General features: G+C 37.5%; 1 protein-coding gene across 19 annotated transcripts in view; it reads right to left on the bottom strand.

The window, feature by feature from the left end:
- ANK3 (ankyrin 3) overlaps positions 1 to 19,244 on the bottom strand; it is a 677,335-nt gene that overhangs the window by 45,009 nt on the left and 613,082 nt on the right. For 14 of the 19 annotated variants that reach the window (XM_032252635.1, XM_032252639.1, XM_032252638.1 and 11 more), the window contains 8 exons: positions 11,240 to 11,451; positions 9,770 to 9,977; positions 8,008 to 8,104; positions 7,451 to 7,679; positions 6,384 to 6,509; positions 5,513 to 5,635; positions 5,044 to 5,070; positions 3,126 to 3,207 (listed from right to left, as the gene is read on the bottom strand). In XM_032252635.1, coding sequence (XP_032108526.1) covers positions 3,126 to 3,207; positions 5,044 to 5,070; positions 5,513 to 5,635; positions 6,384 to 6,509; positions 7,451 to 7,679; positions 8,008 to 8,104; positions 9,770 to 9,977; positions 11,240 to 11,451 — 1,104 coding nt within the window. The remainder of the gene's footprint in view (positions 1 to 3,125; positions 3,208 to 5,043; positions 5,071 to 5,512; positions 5,636 to 6,383; positions 6,510 to 7,450; positions 7,680 to 8,007; positions 8,105 to 9,769; positions 9,978 to 11,239; positions 11,452 to 19,244) is intronic. The other 5 variants (XM_032252648.1, XM_032252646.1, XM_032252645.1 and 2 more) reach the window with 1 other exon arrangement.

A 19,244-nucleotide genomic window follows, 5' to 3' on the forward strand; every position in this document is an offset into this window, starting at 1 on the left:
TATCATGCACATTATATCATGGCAAACAAGCCAATGAAGTAATACAATTTGTATGCCATATTATGCAAAATATTTAAACTTTAAAGATACTTTCACAAGGGCATTTAGAAAGAAGAGTACACTTTTTCCATGAGATATGAAGTCTTGGTACCTTTTGAGATTTTAGGAAAATGTTTTCTACTGCACATTATAAAATCACCTGCAACTGAACAGTTCCATGTCTGTAACTGTCTTCATTGTGTTTTGATAAAAGCATATAGTTTATCAAAGATATTTTTTCATAACCTATTCTACATTTAATTCTCAAAAGCTATCATGGGGGACATCTAAAAAGTGCATTCATATTTTTAACACCCCATATTTAAGTACCTACAGGTTATGGGGGTGTGTGTATATATGTTTATCAATTTCAAAGGTACCAATTCTGGTGCCTTCCCATAATATTCATGGGACGCATGGATATCACAAACACTGAAGCAGTCATGAGGCACACCTACCACTAGGAAGAATGGATATTGTAATACCAAGCATTTCTTCTGGCAATGGAGCAAGAAACACACAAATGAAGTACGCACACTTGCTGGGGAGTGAAAACACATACTTAGTCCTCTCTGCTTCTGCAACTCAAACAAACCTAGCTAGTCACAGAGATTTGCAAGGCCTGCTAAGGGCTAATGTTTTACATCAAAACTGAGCAGTTTTCCTCCAAGAAAGCCCTGGTTCAGAATAGTCAAAGTCAAAGAGAAAAGGAGAATCTGCTTCAGTTTTTATGTTCTTCTTGATGCTGTGCCCGTGCAATTGCTACAATCCAGTCTATGGATTAGCAGCTACTCCCACAAGGGTGAAGATGTTCATTCCTAGTGGACATTTAAATTCAAACATCCAGAACATACCATTTCCTAGGCTTACGTATTACTCTAAAGAAAGTGGAAGCACTAAGGAAAAACTTGCCTATTCATTACCCCTCCTTGCCATAATTCTCAATATTATACGGCTTCACTTTTTTGAAAATGCCACGCAGCAAATGGAATGTTCACGGATCCCTTCAATTCAACGATTTGAGCTTAATCTGTGTCTCATAAGCATTTATTTTTGTAACTATCAGAAACTGACAAAGCATCTATCCTTCACCACTGAAGGGTGGTTCTATCAGGCAAAGAAGTCTTTTGAACCATGTCTCTGGTTTTATATTTTGCAAGGAACAACCAATCTATCAATCAGTTACACATTTTGTGCTTTAATGACATATATTTTGGGATCCCTTTACAAGAAGGAATTTCTGGATGTCAGGTACTGAACTAATCCAGAATCTTTTTTTCTGGGGGGAAGGGGTTGGAAAAGGGCAGTGTGGTGAGGGAAAAGTGACACTCACTTGGAGTACCTATTACACCACTTTTGAGACTTAGTTTTCTTTTAGTCACTTCTTATTCCTATTAATTCCCCTGTTTACCACCCTTATGTACCTTTTCATAAAAGTTCCCTCCTCTTCTACCAAAAGTCCAGGAACACAAGCTGCACCCACCTTAGCTGTATCTAACCAATAACACTATCATAAGTGGGAAGCATTCAATTGACTTAGCCTTAGCGACCAGAATCAGATGGAAACTCGCCTGTCTGAAGGGGCCTCCAACCTAAAGTAGCTGGTCCACTGAGCCTGTCCAAAGCTTAAGGATGTTGCTTGGAGGGTCCCACCCAACTACCTACTGAGGATCTCTAGGGCAAAACAGTATGCCAAAGAAAACCTCCCCATGGTGTTTAGCTCCACTGGAAACCATCTAGCTACACACACACACACACACGCACACACACACAGACACCCCTCTTCTGCTCTGCAGCATAATGTGAGTTAATGGCAGCCCTTATGTTTCTGGGAGGATTTAGACATTTCTGCTAGTGGAGAACTGAGATCTGAGGGAACATTCTTGAACATGGTAGCCTTCTTTCATTTCTCTTATATTCTTCATTTTGTATTTGAATATCAAACTTCCCTCACAGTCAAGGAGCTAGGCCCCAGAAGATGATGCTAAGACCATCTCAACTGAGTAGTGCAGTATTGTCCTGTAGCAGACCTATGTGCTCTGTTGTTGGCCCACGGAAACAAGACTTCAGAAAAGGAGGGAAAAGCCAAAGTTGTGACTCTTACTGGCAAATTTCCAGACCTCCTTGAACTTAAGAAACTGTGTCAATGGGAAACAGCAACAGCCAGGCATGACTCACTCATTTAAAAATAAATTTTGTATAATTTCCCCTCACTTAGAATGAGGAGAATAAAGTAGCACCAATATGTCAGTCAAGTACAGTGCTGTGCTCAGTACTCCTAGCTCCTGCTAGTGGAGGGAGTCATCTTGAGGACTGTAGAGGTCACCAGAGGTGATGATTATAAGGATGAGGGAAGGAAGGGAAGAGGAGGCAGACAGAAAGAGAGAATATATAAATGGATATGGTTGAATGAATCTGTATCTTGGTTAGTGCCTTCCAGCTAACCAGCTAACAGTGAACCAAAACAATCACTGAGAAAAGAAGTGTCTATCTAACCAGTCTAATGAAGACCAGCCTTAGAACTGATATTTTAATAAAGGCCAGGAAGAGAGGAAGTGAGAGCGAGGGAGCGAGGAAAGAAGAAATCTGTAAACAAGTGCTACCTCAAGAAGGTAAGGAAATGTGATTCTTGCAAAGTGGGAAGAAAAAGAATCGGGATTAGGATATGACAACCTATCTATAGGGAGAAAAATGAGATGACAAAGTAACTTTATCATTCTTTCTACTATTCCAAATATGTGAGTAAATTTTTTTCATCTGAGCATAGATCTAAAGCAACATTCATATTTATTTCCTAGCATAGTTAACAAAGTAAAAATCAGGGTTTTAAAGGAAAAGTAATAGATGTTTCTAATTTAAAAATAGTGAATGGCTTTAAAAGCTAATTTGAAATATGAGCTAGGGGTGTTTTTACTTCACATTTTCAACTGTGTACAAAATATATTACCTAAGTTATGTGACAGAGTTTTCCTGCAGACATTTTTTTTTGCCTTTGAGTTTCCAAATGATAAAATTTAGTTTGTATAGAAAAAATGTCTCTTCTTATGAAAATCCACATAGATTAATAAATGTGTTAGAAAACTCACTCATTCCAGGCTCAGTCAAGTAGCTGTAGCGCTTACGTAAAGCTAAGGATGCGAAGCTCTGTCGTCTATCTGTTTTCTCAATCTGAAAAAGAAAAAAAAAAAAAGGCAACTCTATTTCCAACTTCCCTGTGACATCTTCACAGTTTTAAAACATTTTGTAAGATGGCATGTTGATAACTTGTTTATTTTTCCTCTTAGGAAATGTTAATTTCCTACTGGGATTCTATAACCCCACCCCACCCCCGTGTCTTAACCAAAATATCATCATTTGGCAAATTTAAGAGCACCAACACAGCAGACTACAGGGAAGTACAAGTAAAAGACAAGCATTACAGAGACTTCTGATGCTGAGCAGTAAATTTTCCTGGATCTGTTCATATTGAAAGCACATATATCACAAAATACACTCACTCTATGTGAGTACATTCAAGGGAGAAAGGCACACAAAGTTTATTATTCCAATTACTGCTGGGTTTTCTGTATGTTAATAGGCATAAATTGTAGATGAGGAGATTGAAAACAGATTAATGGTTGGTTTTGTTAGAAATACTATTTTTTTGTTGTTGTTTAGTTTTTTGTTTTTTTGTTTTTTAAGACAGATTCTCACTCCTGTCGCCTCGGCTGGAGTGCAGTGGCATGATCTTGGCTCACTGCAACCTCCACCTCCTGGGTTCAAGCCATTCTCCTGCCTCAGCCTCCCAAGTCGCTGGGATTACAGACATGCACCAGCATGCCCAGCTAATTTTTGAATTTTCAGTAGAGACACGGTTTCGCTATGTTGGCTAGGCTGGTGTTGAACTCCTGACCTCAGTTGATTCCCCTACCTTGGCCTCCCAAAGTGCTAGGATTACAGGGGTAAGCCACCATGCCTGGCCAGAGGTACTATTACTGAGTCCTAAGGCTACTTGATTCTATTTATTGCTATTGGTGTGTGGGTTTTAAAATTCTAATTATCATATAACTTAGAGAAACATTAGGAGACAATTTAATTGAGCTACATTCTTTTAAAAAAATGGTCAAGATAAATTTCTTTAGTGAGAATATCAACGATTTATCAATAGCTAGTGAGGAAATATTTTGTATTACATACAACTAAGTTTGTACAATAAAATTTCACATATTAAACATGATCCTTATTTAAATTTATAACACACTGGATAGTATGATATAGTTGATAGTGAAATAGGCACATGAAACTTTTTTTTTTTTGAGACAGTGTCTCACTCTGTCACCCAGGTTGGAGTACAGTGGTGTGATCTCGGCTCACTGCAAACCCTGCCGCCTGGGTTCAAGCCATTCTCCTGCCTCAGCCTCTGAGTAGCTGGGATTACAGGCACCTGCCACTGTGCCCGGCTAATTTTTGTATTTTTAGTAGAGACAGGGTTTCACCATCTTGGTTAGGCTGGTCTTGAACTCCTGACCTCGTGATCCACCTGCCTCAGCCTCCCAAAGTGCTAGGATTACAGGCGTGAGACACTGTGCCCGGCTGAAACTTTTACAAAATGTCTATTTGGCTGGTCTGAAGGTAGTGAGTTATCTCAGTTGACTGTTCACAGTCAGTCATAGATAGAACTTCCTGGTCCTACTCTTTCCCCCTTTCTCACGATTGCATTTGACTTGTCTAAAAAACATTTTAATGTTTATTTATACATGCCAATCTATCATATTTTAAAATGTTTAAAGAACTTCAGTTTTTAAATCATTAGCTGAATTATAATTTTGTTGAATATAATGAAGTACTCTTAATTACGTGTGGAAGAAGAGTCAACCATTTAAAAATATATGTATACCCTTTTCTCTTAAGATCTGCACAAATATAATTTATGTTTCCCACACTTCAGCCCTCTGCAACTTCTGTCATACAGATTCAATTTCTATTCTACTTCTGATAGAATAAAAGCAGAAGTGTTCATATTACCTCATCATCTTGATCTGACTCTGTCTCCTTTTGGTTCCAAGATGCATTGCAGAGACAAGGAATATTATAATGGACAGCAGGGAAAAGAATATCAGGATATGAAAAGGACTGAGTAGGGAGCACAAATGCGAGCTGATTTAGAAAGCAAAGCAAATTAAAAAAAAGCCAACAAAAAAATATCAAGAACTGTACATCCATGGCAAATTAACATATGACGTCATTTGAAAGCATAAAAATCTGTGCACTATCAGCAGAAGCAAAAGCGGTAAACAGAGAGGACTCCATCATACAAACTCTAAGAATTTGACACCACAGTAACAAGACTTATGCAATCTACACAAGGAGACTAACAAAACTTCAGTTTCAAGAACTTTATCCATGTTACAAAGCATTCCTTAATTGCATACCAAAGGCCCACTTCTTCAAGACCAGGGAAACACAGTTAAAATAAAGCAGTATTAAAAGATACCTTTTTATGTGCTGGCAGAGTGATATTTAAGTTGCAAACAGCTGTTTGAGGCAGTCCTTTTGTTGTCTTTGGTTCTTTCAGAAAGGACAGACGACCACAGGGCTCTTGGCTGGTGTCTCTAATCTAGAAAAGTTTTGGTAGTTGATAGTTACAGAATGAGACCTACTGAGGATTTTTAACTGTATAGGAGTTAAACATGTTTGTTGTATCAAGCCCTGTGAGAGGCAGGAAAGGTAAAGGGAAAAGATGATAACAATTATGTGTCAACCTGAACTCAACAAGAATTAGATGCCCAATTCCTAACCGTGGGATTGTTGTGTCTGATGATCTAATCTTGAGAATTCAAAGTATAGCCTGAGTTATGTGCATTTTCCTTCTGTCTAACAGGTTTTTGTTTTGTTTTGGTTTGTTTTTCTGAAAGCTTAAGCTTTTGCAACAGGAACAGCAAATAATAACAATAAAACAATTGTCCTATCTTCTTCTGTACTTAGAGAAAGATGATGATCCCTCTAGAATGTCCCTTGGCTCCACCAGAAATTAAAATGAAACTTGAATACTGAATTTGAATTTCATCCATTATTTGATTACTGAACATTAACCAGAAATAATACATTTTATTACTCTAGATTATTTGGTTTTACAAATGTTTGCGTAAACATAAATGTTATTAAACTCTAAAAAATAAAGATCCTTTTTACCAGTTATAAAGCATTAGTGGCTAAAAGTATACTCTGGTAGAACTAGAACAAAATTTGACCTTAGGAGTTCAGATTTGATGGGGTATTTCAAACTAAATAAATCATTAAAACCTTTTATTTTCTGAGCATTTTTTGCCCCATAATTCACAGATTCTCTGTTGAAGATGATTTACCTTGATGGAAAATGGCAGTCTATTTTCTTTGAAAGCATAAAAGTTAAAAACGAGTTGCTGTCCTCCTTTGGTAAGTGGGGCCAAATTTCCATAACAATCAACATAAATAGGTTTTCCTTCCAGAACCTTTTAGAGTAAAAGAAATAAATAATTTAATGTTAATCTGAATTTGAAATATTTTCAGATTTTATATAACATTAAGAGACTGACATGTTACTATGTCACATTTGTCTAGTAAGCAGTTACTTCTGTGGTGCTATTTTCAATAAAAATAATGCTGTGTGCTTACAATTCACCAATTGTAATTGGAATCCATATCATGGACATATACAGAACGGAATTATACACTTATTTTTATTCTGGCAATTTTAAAAATATTTAAGAATGTGACTGACATCAATCACTTATTCATATAGATTTTAAAAACTTCTTTTTTTTTTTTTGGACTCTTAGATACTTACATGATCACTGGGTTTGAAAAAGAAAAATCAATGTGTGAACAGTCATTCTGAAAAGTGGGTAACTCAAGTGGCCACAAGTAAATGGAGACCATTAACTTAGATTTATTAGTACTACGTTTTAACCAGCTAAGACAACCCCAAAAACACTTAAAATAATTTGAGTATAGGCCAGACGTGGTGGCTCACACATCTAATCCCAGGGCTTTGGGAGACCAAGGCAGCTGGATCATGAGGTCAGGAGTTCAAGATCAGCCTGGCCAACACAGTGAAACTCTGTCTCTACTAAAAATACAAAAAATTAGCCAGGCACAGTGGCAGGCACCTGTAATCCCAGCGTGGGAGGCTGAGGCAGGAGAATCCCTTGAACCCAAGAGGCAGAGGTTACAGTGAGCAGAGACTGCACAACTGCACTCCAGCCTGGGCAACATAGCGAGACTCCATCTCAAAAATGATAATAATAATTGGAGTATTCATCTGTATCAAATTTTTTAAAGTAAAAGTAAAATCAATAATGTACTTGCTATTATACAGTGAGTGGTATTATGGCCACAAAATAAAACTCCATATCTGGGGTAAGTAATGAACTTGTTTTTGTGAACAAGGTACCTCAATATCTTTGCTTCTTGCGACTTCCTCAAAATTCTCTTGCTGCTCTAAAGTTTTGTCCACTTTGTCATCTGTCATGCAGAAACATCTCAAGGAAGATTCTACAGGATCATTCATTTTGGCAAAAACAACAAACTTGGCCATATATGGAACACATATCAATTCTCTGTATAGTTGCGTGGCTAACCCCACAGTTTCTAAAACTTGATGGCAGTCTGCAAGCCAAAATCTAAGCAAAACAAAAAACAGAAGTGTGAAAATGTGGCTATTTAAAAGCCAAATTATAAAAAATTTCACAATTTGAAAACTCAGAATATATAAAGGAACTAACCCAAAAGATTATTAACTTCTTCATTTAAATAGCAAAGATTTTTTTTTTCCCATTTGTCGAACACAGAAACCCTGTGTCTGTTATTTGAGGATAACTTTGATAAGCAAATACTAAGGATTTTTTTTCTCACAACAATTTTTTGAGTATTGAACACAACAATTTTTACTTTCCAAAAGGTTATAACAACTAATTCCTTACTGCTTTTTGGAATCCTTTATTTCCATACCTGGCTGAAACATTGGTTGTAAAAGACACACAATCTTTTATAAACGTCAAAGGAGTTGTTCCTGTGATGTCTTCCCACTGAGCAGGCGAAGTGCCCCCTGAGAGAACAACAGCAGATATGTTGACTTTATCATGGGAGATGTTCCTTGTAAAATTTTAATCATATCATTTTCTTCTTTCTGCATAGCCATAAACTGGCAAAACTTCAACACCTTCAATTTAACAGTGTGTACTAAAGCTGGTTTTCCTCTCTACTCTCCTTTTATGCTTTTACCAGGCTTATTGTGATTTCCTTATACGATGTTATTTTTAAAAAAAAATTCCTTATTTTTTGTCTGGGTACTAATGAATGGCTTAAACTTGGGGCAGACACAATTTATAAGTGTATTTTATAAATGCAATTTGTAAGTACAAAGCTTTGTTGTTTCAGATGGATAATTAAGTCTTTTACTTTTTTTTTTTTTTTGAAATGGAGTCTTGCTCTGACACCAGGATGGAGTGCAGTGGTGCGATCTTGGCTCACTGCAACCTCTGCCTCCTGGGTTCAAGCGATTCTCCTGCCTTACCCTCCTGAGTAGGTAGCTGGGACTACAGGTGTGCACCACCACACCCAGCTAATTTTTGTATTTTTAGTAGAGACAGGGTTTCACTATGTTGGTCAGAACGGTCTCAATCTCTTGACCTCATGATCTGCCGCCTCAGCCTCCCAAAGTGCTAGGATTACAGGCGTAAGCCACTGTGCCCTGCCTCTTGCTCTTTTGAAAGGTAAGAAGTACTCAAGTTAAGAAACATCTCATTCTGTACATGGCTGCACCAATTAATTACCTAGGATAAAAAGGGGCATCAGCCATTAAAATTCCTCCTCAGAAAACAAAAACAAAACCTATCTTTAATAATCTTGGGCTTGCAGTTAAAGATTGGATTAGGATAATCAAAGGATGAATTGAGCTCTGGATTCAAGGTGCTTATCACAAAATGTGTTCTGAGCCCTGAATGTTTAAACTCTAGGATTACACTGGTGAGTAGAGTAGGAGAGAAAAACCATGTACTCAACATTTTCCTGTTACTAGTGCTCTGCGGGACATGTATTTCTCCCAAAGTCCACCCAATTTCCTTGTAGTTTAAAGCATGCTGCTAGGTCCATTACATCTACCTAGGTCACCAAGAAATTACCTAGATTGAATCAGAAATTACCCAGATGCTCCAGTAGATTCAGTGATACTTCTAACTAATGCAAACCTTAATCACAGGAAAGATACTCTCACTAAATTTTAAATAAGTCATGAGACCAGGATCTTAAAGAAATTATCAGCTGGCGCAGTTGCTCACGTCTATAATCCCAGCACTTTGGGAGGCCGAGACGGGTGGATCACGAGGTCAAGAGATCGAGGCCATCCTGGTCAACATGGTGAAACCCTGTCTCTACTAAAAATACAAAAATTAGCTGAGCATGGTGGCGCACGCCTGTAGTCCCAGTTACTCGGGAGGCTGAGGCAGGAGAATTGCCTGAACCCAGGAGGCGGAGGTTGCGGTGAGCCGAGATCACACCATTGCACTCCAGCCTGGGTAACAAGAGCGAAACTCCGTCTCAATAAAAAAGAAAGAAATTATCCTGGGGAAACCAGAGATGAGGTGATGGACAAGTAAAATGTTTTGTTCTTTGATTTTCTCTTATAATGTTGGCATGGATATTTCAAAGATTTTATGTCTTTGTACAGAATCTCTGTGAATCAACAGGAAGTACAGCAGTGACTTAACCAAACCTGTAATGCTACAGAGGAGACGAAGATTGGGTGTGGTGTCCCCTTTGTATCCATTGGATACACCTTCTCCTGAGGGCGGGGGCACCGGAATGGTCATTGTGATTGGTTTATGGAATTTCCTTCTTCTTGGTTCCACAGTGACAATTGGGCTAAATGTTGCTTTGTTTCCAAGGATCTTTTTCACAATTTCATCTGGAACAGGCTGGGCCTAGAGACAGAGAAAGGACCTTAAATGAAAGTAACATTTCTTTTTTTCCCCATCAGGAAGTTTACTTTTTAAGTGAGAAGGAAAAAAAAAAAAAAAAAGACAACCAGGAAACCGCCCCCATGTCTTTCTTTTTTATCATTTCTTACTATTTTAGGAGAGCATGAATAAACAAAACCAAACACTATGACAGGAATGGGTCGGTCTGAGTACTTCCCCAGTAAAACACAAATAGCACTGGCTTGCATGAAAGAGAGGGGATCCAGTCTCATGGCAGAGAAGTGTCTTAGTCTAGTCCAAATTAAAGGACAATAAATGCTGAGGTTCAATATATTTTAAACCTATGCAGGACATTCAGTAAAACCTCATAAAGGCAACTCAGACCCACATAAAAACTGAGGCTTTCAGAGTTAATACAAAAAGGCATTCAAAATTTCAAAAGATTTCAATTCTAGTCTACCAAGCCTGTCTTCTACCATTTGGTTTCTTTTCTTTTTGGTAAAATAACTTGATATGGGAGACAGATGAAGGGAGCTTCATACCCCTGAAATGTAAGGCGGTCTCGTTAGCGCTGAGTATTTATTAAAGGTCATCTCAGGATTTAAGAGTGCTTGGCTCAAAACAAACAAACAAAACCCAGTAACTCCATTGGGCAGGAGAGTCCAGCCTCACAAGAAGAACGTGAACCTTCAGTTAAACTATTACTTACTATATTAATAATAGCACCAATTAAGTTATTTTTGTTCATTTTCTTTATTCAATAAGGAAAAAAAGAACTAAAGTCTAACTGAAATAAATATAAGAAAAATATTTTTTCCAAGATTTCCAGTCAGCTTTCCAAACTAAATCAAGTTCCAACTGGTTTGGATAAAACCCAGTATTTACGATTTACTTCCATCAAATCAAAACACTAAAGCTTTCAGGCTTCACTATAACTGATTTTTATGATGTGGTATATCATAAACCATGGCTTGGTATGCAGTTCCACATACTGAGACCAATAACCTATGATTGAAAAAATTATTTTTCGTCAGAAACCAACTGAGACTTTTAAACAGAAAAACCTTAAAATATGTCCCTTATTTAACAAGCCAGTTAGCTAACTTTACACTTGATGCTTTTTATTTGACATAGGAAAATGATTCCCAAAATGACCTAATTAGCAGTATCATTAAGGATGAGTTAGGATAACTATTTCCAGAGCAAAATATGCACTCGCACGCTCTCTGCACATACTGAAGAAAACAACTTTTTGTGACCATTACCTGGAGGCCCACACGAATTCTTTTAGTTAGGGCGCCCTCTGGGAAAGATGCCTGAACAAGGGGCACTGTGGCACTGCTCAGAATCCCACCTTCAGGACCAATCTGGTTGCTTTCCTGTTTAATCCGTGAAACCACAGCAAAATACTGGGGGAAATCTTTCGTGATGATCCTGCAGATACGCTTTTTCCCTAATTCTTCTGGGCTATCAAGTTCTGAAAAGACAAATGAAAGAAAATGCCATCACAATAAGCATATCTACAACGTACCTTAAGTCAAAATGATATATCATTTTAATAGTCAAAATCATTTGTACTCTGTAGCCTATACAGTTTTTATGATAAAGAGAAAATGGTAGTGACCATAAAATACTGGGTTTTGCAAAAATATTATAAAACTATTAATATAAATATTTGTAGAAAATATTTTTACGCATCAGGAACAAACATTTTCAAAAACTGACATTTTACCACCTGTGGATAAATTCCCAGTTTTCAAGAACAAAAGTGGGAATTTACAATAATTTACCCTCAAGCTGCCAAAAGTAGAAATGAGTCAGGAAAAAGAAAAAAAGTGAAGCCTCAAAAGAAAGTAAGAATTTAAGCATGCCTCAAAGCTCCAGAACTTCATTTAAAAATCTCTTTCAAATATGTTAAAGTTATCCAAATGGTTAATATCATCATCATCAATTTCTTTGTGCCCATCAATGGCTCTCATGAGTGGAACTCAACCTGTCCACAAATGAATACATCTTCTTCCCTCCTGCCTACCTCCAAAACTGCTTTCCTCCATAGCCCTAACTCTGGGAAAGGGTTTACAATTTGCTCACTCCTTCACTCTAATAGCTATCACTCAACCTCCTTCATACTTTACATCTAATCATCAAAGTCCAAGTCCAGTTGATTCTCTTTTGGATGCAGCTCACCCTCCTGTCACCTGGGTGTTAAGGCCCTGTTTTAGCTTACCTAATTGCTAAGACCACCTCCCAACCAACTGACTTCTCACTCCAGTCTGTCCCCATAGTGAATCCAGACGTTTGTATGTTTTTTTTAAAGCCAAATTTTATGCATAATTCCGGTGGGCTTCATTGGAATAAATAAAAATTTTTATGGCATAAGTGTTTGAGATTAGCAAGAGTATTTTGAAAAAGTAGGTTTGTGAAGGAGAATTTAGCTTATATGATATTAAACTTTACTCAGATGCACCATAATTAAACAGTTATATACACACAGGAATATAAGAATTATACATAGGAATAGACAAATAGGTCAGGACAATAACAGAGAATTAAGAAAGAGATTCCAGTTTAAATATGTATACTGTATATATATAAATCCATATATATTTACTTTTGTATATGTATTATATATTTGTTACATTTAAATCAAGGTCATATATTTAAATTTCAAGTAAGTGAGAGAAAAATGATTTATTTAAAAGATGGTATTTACATAATAGAAAATCTACTTGGAAAAACAAAACTAAATTGTATATAAATAAAAAATTCCATTTGCTTAGGAGACAACTATTTTTAAAAATTGAAATCTTACCAGAAAATTCAGGAAAATATGGTTTAGCCTTAAGAGAAACTTTCCTATACAAAACTGGAAACCCAGAAGCCTAAAAGCCTAATATAAAAGGTAATATATTTGACTACATAAACATGTAAAGATTTCCATGACAAAAACAGTACACTTGAAAAACAAAAAGGAGACTGGAAAAATAGCCACACCTGACAAAAGATTAATATGCTCAATACCAAATGTATTAAGAGGATGGCAGACAAGTCAATAGACAATAGCAAAATGTTATAAACAGGCAATTCACAGAAGCTGAAAAATGGTCAATAAAACATATTAAAATGTTCAAACTGGATAATTTACACAGAAATGCCAATTAGAATGAGATACTATCTCCCTCCACACCCAGTTCTTGGGTTAGCTGAAATTAAACAGGAATAACATCTTGTTATCAGGGAAAAATTAGGGGAAACAGGTGACTTCATCATTGCAAGTGAGTATGAATGGCAATAATCTTTTAACAGTGTAACTGGGCATCATCTATTCAAATTGAAAATGCAACTACCCTGGATCCAGCAATCCCATTTACTAACTTTTTTTTTTTTTTGAGACAGATCTCGCTCTATTTTGCAGGCGGAGCGTAATGGCAGGATCTTGGCTCATTGCAACCTCTGCCTCTCAGGTTCTAGTGATTCTCCTGCCTTGGCCTCCTGAGTAGCTGGGATTACAGGTACATGGCACCATGCCTGGCTAATTTTTGTATTTTTAGTAGAGACAGAGTTTCACCATGTTGGCCTGGATGGTCTCGATCTCCTCACCTCAGGTGATCCCCCTGCCTTGGCCTTCCAAAGTGTTGGGATTACAGGCGTGAGTCACAGTGCCTGGCAGCATTGCTTATAAAGACTAAAGCCTGAAAGAGCTTGCATCTCTATCAATAAGAGAAAGGTTACATAAATAACAGTTTCCCCGTATTCTAGACATTCCCGCAGCTAGTAAACAGAATGATTCCAATTCATTCATTTACCAAGTTTTTACTGAGGGACCATGTAGAGCACTGATCTAGTCACTGAGAATAGAGTAGAGAGGAAATTAAAGTCACTCTCACATGGAGATTTTATTCTGATAGGGGTTAGAGAGGGGTAGGTACATCACTAAACAAATAGGAAGGAAAAATAAATTGAGGTGAGAGGATAGAATGTGACCAGGGAGGGTAGAGGTGGGAGGGGAGGTTCTTATTTAAACAGGATGATTTGAGATGTGACACTAGAGGGTAGAACAGAGGGAGGGAGGAAGGAAGGGAGGGAGCCAGGCAGGCAGCTGATGCCCTCCATAGCCTGCAGAAACCGCTGTACACCTGAGCAGGATGCCCAGTAATGTGCATGGCATGATCCTTTGTAGGGGAAAATAATCTGCACATATTTGTATGTTTTCCTAAGAAATATGTAGAAGAAACATTTTAGGCTGTTAGCAATGGTTACTTCAGAGGAACAGGAAATGGAATTGGGGTGGGGAGATAAGAAGAGGGTAGGGAACGAGAGTATATATTTATGTAGCTGTGTTTGTTTTACCTATTAACAAAATAAAGAGAAAATCCCCAAACTTTGGGGGGTGGGGGTTGTTCTTGTTGTTCATTACTCCTATAGGCCTCTCTTCATACTTCAGATACATAAGCACATGTCCCACTGTCCCTTAACTATTAACATTTCTGCCTCCTTAACAAATACGTGAGGCTGAGATTGTGGCTTATTTCAAATAGAAATTTGTAGAATGGCAAAATGAATGATTAGGTAATTGGATCAATACATCTTTTCATTTTACAAATCAACCACTAAATGATCCATCCTCTGAGATGAGAGGATCAAATTATCAACTAAGAGAGAAACAGGGTTCAACCCAGATTTAAAAAATGAGCCACCAACAGAACTTTTATTATCAAACATTGATTTCCCAAATGGAACAATGACTACCGAACTATTTTCTTGTCTAATTAAAAAAGACAAGTATCAGAAAAAAAAAAGGAACTGGAATTTTACTCCTTTTTGCCTCCTAAAGCATCTTCACCTCTGTAAACCTAAACACTGAGATCCTAGTGTAAAAAAGGAAAACATAATTTTTAAAAAGAAAGTTATATATAGAAAAATAGGAAATAATCAAATAGTTTGCTTAGGAGAATATTCTGGAGGAGTTTTTACCTATTCAGTGTAACTGAAAGGAGATAAAAGTTTTCCATACAGAGCAAATATATTTTCCTCTCCATGATTTGGCTTAAGTGAGTGAATTCCTAGAGTTCATAACTCATGTTGCAATTGAGAAAGTTCTGATTATCTGCTTAAATTGCTATACAACATATCATCAGCTAAGCACGTATTTTTTCACTTCAGCCACAAAGTTTTCATTATGTTCTCCTTCAGAATGGTTCAGGACTCTTTATGCTGCTAGCAATTTAAGAAGACATGATCATGAAATTGCATCCTTCAAATGGGACAGATTTCCAAATTCTGCATATAACAAGCTGTGTATCCTGTGAGGATGAGATTTACTGAAGATCACTCTGGACCCACCAGAGGAACTGGGGCATCTTTTGGGGAACTGGCAGTATTGTACACTTCTTAGCTTTGTGTGTGTGTGTGTGAGAGAGAGATTTCTGGGAGTATGTGCACACATACTAAAGGTAGAAAGAAACAGCTATAACATCCCTGAAAATGATGACAGCTGTGAATTGGGAAGAATTGCCACTTTGTGTAATGGAGGCAGGCTGACCACACTTAAGCTATACTCTGTCACCTTTGATAAGGCATTAAAGCCCCCTCAAAAATAAAGTGAACATGTACACATCAGACACAGCAGACAAGTTGTAAGTGGAGATGCTCAGATTTCTAACTAAACAAACAGAAGCTCCCAGGAGGAACTAATCAGTACCCTCCACATTCAACTTCTGGCATATTTTAGAATTCCCCAGCAGCTCGGGGACCCTCTGTGTTGTGTCCATTCTATTTCAAAGCGTTTAGCAATTCTTCTGACACCATTAAAACTTGCACGGTTATTGACCTTCAATGTACATTTCAACAGTATTCTGAAGATAAGCCTCAACTCCAAGACAAAACTAATGTGGGCATTTCAGGCACTGCTTTAGGCAAGGGGGACATTTAGGGCCTCCATGTACTATGCTTTAAATAGAATCACATACACTGCCTTCTTGAACACTCAGATTTCCAGGTGTCTACATGATGAAATGCAGAAACAGTATTCTATTTTTTTTTTTTTTTTTTTGAGACAGGGTCTCTCTCTGTTGCCCAGGCTAGAATGCAGTGTTGTAATCTCACCTAACTACAACTTCCACCACCCAGGTTCAAGCAATTGTCCTGTCTCAGCCTCCCAAGTAGCTGGGATTACAGGCATGCGCTACCACGCCCAGCTAATTTTTATATTTATAGTAGAGATGAGATTTCACTATGTTGGCCAAGCCAGCTTGAAATTCTGAGCTCAAGTGATGTGCCCGCCTCAGCCTCCCAAAGTGCTGGGATTACAGGTGTAAGCCACCACGCCCATCCCTCTCTTGTTTCTTATAACCAGGTTTCTTCCTGTTTATTTGTGTGATTAAAATATTTATAAGTTTTTTTCCTGAGACTAAAAGCTAAGAAAAATATTAAAAAATACAAAAAGTATTACTTAAATACTGTTTTGTAAAGAAAAGCATATTCTCTTCAAAACCTAGCAATATCCTAGTTGATGGCTAGGCTATGAAATTCTAGGATATTGCGTAAGTTAAAATAAATGACGCCAATAGTAGGTAAGTGTGAGAAGGCAAAAGGAGGGGATAAAAGTGGTCAGTAATGTCACTACACAATTCTTATGACCTGAAAATTTATGATATGACCATTAATAGGATTAGCATTAATACATATTGTATATAAATATAATAAAACACTAGATAACATCTTAATGTGTTAATACATTCAACGTAAACATGTTTTTCCCTCCGTGTCTTGCTTTTAAAAAAGGAAAGTGAAATACAAAATGAAATATCCTTAGCTCAGTGCTGGAAAATAGATAACTAAATACACAGACAGCTGGAGAGACCACAAGGAAGGAAGGAAGCAAGGGCTCTCCAAGCTCAGCTGTCGCGCACACCCTGTCTGGCGACATTGCTTGGCATCATGAGTACCTTCCCATAAGGCTTTTGAGTCTAATAAAATTATTAGTGTGTCTTAAAAATTCAGTGTTCTTTTCATAAAAAGTGAAGTAACCACAGTTAAACTATTATTAAATTAAATGATGTTTGATATTGTGATGAGGCACATAGCAGGTGCTAAATGAGCATCCACTGAAGAAATCAACCGGGAATCAATGACAGTCAGACACTTTTCAAATCAAACAACTGTACAGTTCTTTAAGTCTTGCTATAAAATACATGTAGTAGTAGAGACTAGTTATTGTTGGTTCTTAAAGTAGATTTATTTTATTAGAGATGAGGTTTCACTTTGTCACTACGGCTGGAATGCAGTGGTACGATCATAGCACACTCCAGCCTTGAACTCTTGGGCTCAAGCGATCCTCTCACTTCAGCCTCTTGAGTGGCTAGATGTACATCACCATGCCCTGCTAATCTTTAAACTTTTTTGTTGATATTGGCCCTTGCCATGTTGCCCAGGCCGGTCTTGAACTCCTGGCTTCAAGAAATTCTCTGCCTCAAACTCTCAAAGTATTTGGAGTACAGGCATGAGCCACTGTGCCTGGCCTAGTTTTATTTTTATTAAAAAAAAATTGCATGTGAAAAAGTGGTTCTAACCTTGCTTTTTAATCCACAGTGAAATCTATTATGTCCATGTGTTTATAACTCAAATTACTGTTTACTTAATGAACATTTACCCAAAATGAATTTAACTCTCATGAGAATATAAAACTCTCAGGGAGTGTTGCCTTACATATTTTAAAAGTATATCAGAGGTTGGATGCAGTGGCTCATGCCTGTAATCACAGCACTTTGGGAGGCTGCAACAGGCGGATCACAAAGTCAAGAGATCAAGACCATCCTGGCCAGCTAACATGATGGAACTCAATCTCTACTAAAAAGTACAAAAATTAGCCGGGTGTGGGGGCATGCATCTGTAGTTCCAGCTACTCAGGGGGCTGAGGCAGGAGAATCGCTTGAACCTGGGAGATGGAGGCTGCAGTGAGCCAAGATCACGCCATTGCACTCCAGCCTGGGCAACAGAGTGAGAGTCTGTCTAAAAAATAAATAAATAAAAGTATATCAGAGAAGTCAGATTTCTAGACAAATAGTAATAAAACCTGATAATGTAAAAATGGACAATGCCAATATTCTTTCTGGGACTGAATTTATATGTATTTAGATTTTTAAAAATAGTCCGTACTAATTAGGTCACAGAAGCAGCAATATATTACCAAGAATCTTTTGTTTTGTCCCATACTATACATTGCAGAAAAAAAGCTCAACAAAATAATTTGTAGCACAAATGCAATGCCTCTCTCACAGTCACATCTGCATTGTTCCTAGCTCCTAATTCGATGTTCCCCAAACTGGCCAGTTAGTAAGAAAAAACAGTACTACATGTTATTAGCACAGATTCCTGGGCTTCTGACTAGATAGACCTGGGGTGAAACCTAACAATCTGCTTTTCACTCTATCCAGGTGACTTTATGATACATTTGAAAAGTAATGTCTTAGTAGACGCTCATCCTGTACTTTGTCTTAAAAAATTAGACCAAGTTGTTAAAAACATAACAAGACCCTAGAAAAAAGAATGGTTTAATATGAAAAGAGAAGCTTATTGGCAAAAATGAATATTATTTTTATATGGCTTTCGTTTTTAAAAGGACACTTTAAATAACTCCATAGCTAAAAAATTAAGGGAGAAAATGGCAGAAGTTGCTGTAAGGCAAACGATAAGACATAAACATAAGAGCTTCTCACCTTTCAGCGTGATTCATGATATCATAGACTATGAAAAGACCCTGAAATTCCTCTTTCCTCTCCCTCTTTAAATCTGTTACTAGTGAAATTCTCACATACAGAAAGAGGATTAAAGGGAAAAGAGAAGTGAGTTTTGAAATAGGTATTTTTGGCCAGGAGGAAGATTCAAATTTATACTGACTGAAGGTCTACTTTGTATCAGGTCAATTATTATTTGCCCCGTGCAGCATTTTGGTAAAATAGGTGTCTGAAGTTCAGAAAGGCTAAGTGACTTGCCCAGATGGATTTAGCTGGTCAGTTTTAGAGCTTAGGATATAGGTCTAGGAAAGGGGCGTTGGGAAGGGATAAACTTACACAGAGCTGGACTTAAACCACTCTTTAACACAGTGTCTTTGCAGACTGCCTGACACATGAGTGGTGGTTGATAGTTGGATGAGTAATGAATAGATGTGCAGATGCCATGGTGGAAAAGGTGACCTGACTTCTCATTGACCTATCTAAACAGCAGGCCCTGATTACAGTGCCACTAACGTTCCATTGCCTTCTTGCCTCA

The sequence above is a fragment of the Sapajus apella genome, unplaced genomic scaffold (assembly GCF_009761245.1).
Source record: "Sapajus apella isolate SASKATOON/1434 unplaced genomic scaffold, GSC_monkey_1.0 scaffold78, whole genome shotgun sequence".
Lineage (NCBI taxonomy): Eukaryota > Metazoa > Chordata > Mammalia > Primates > Cebidae > Sapajus > Sapajus apella.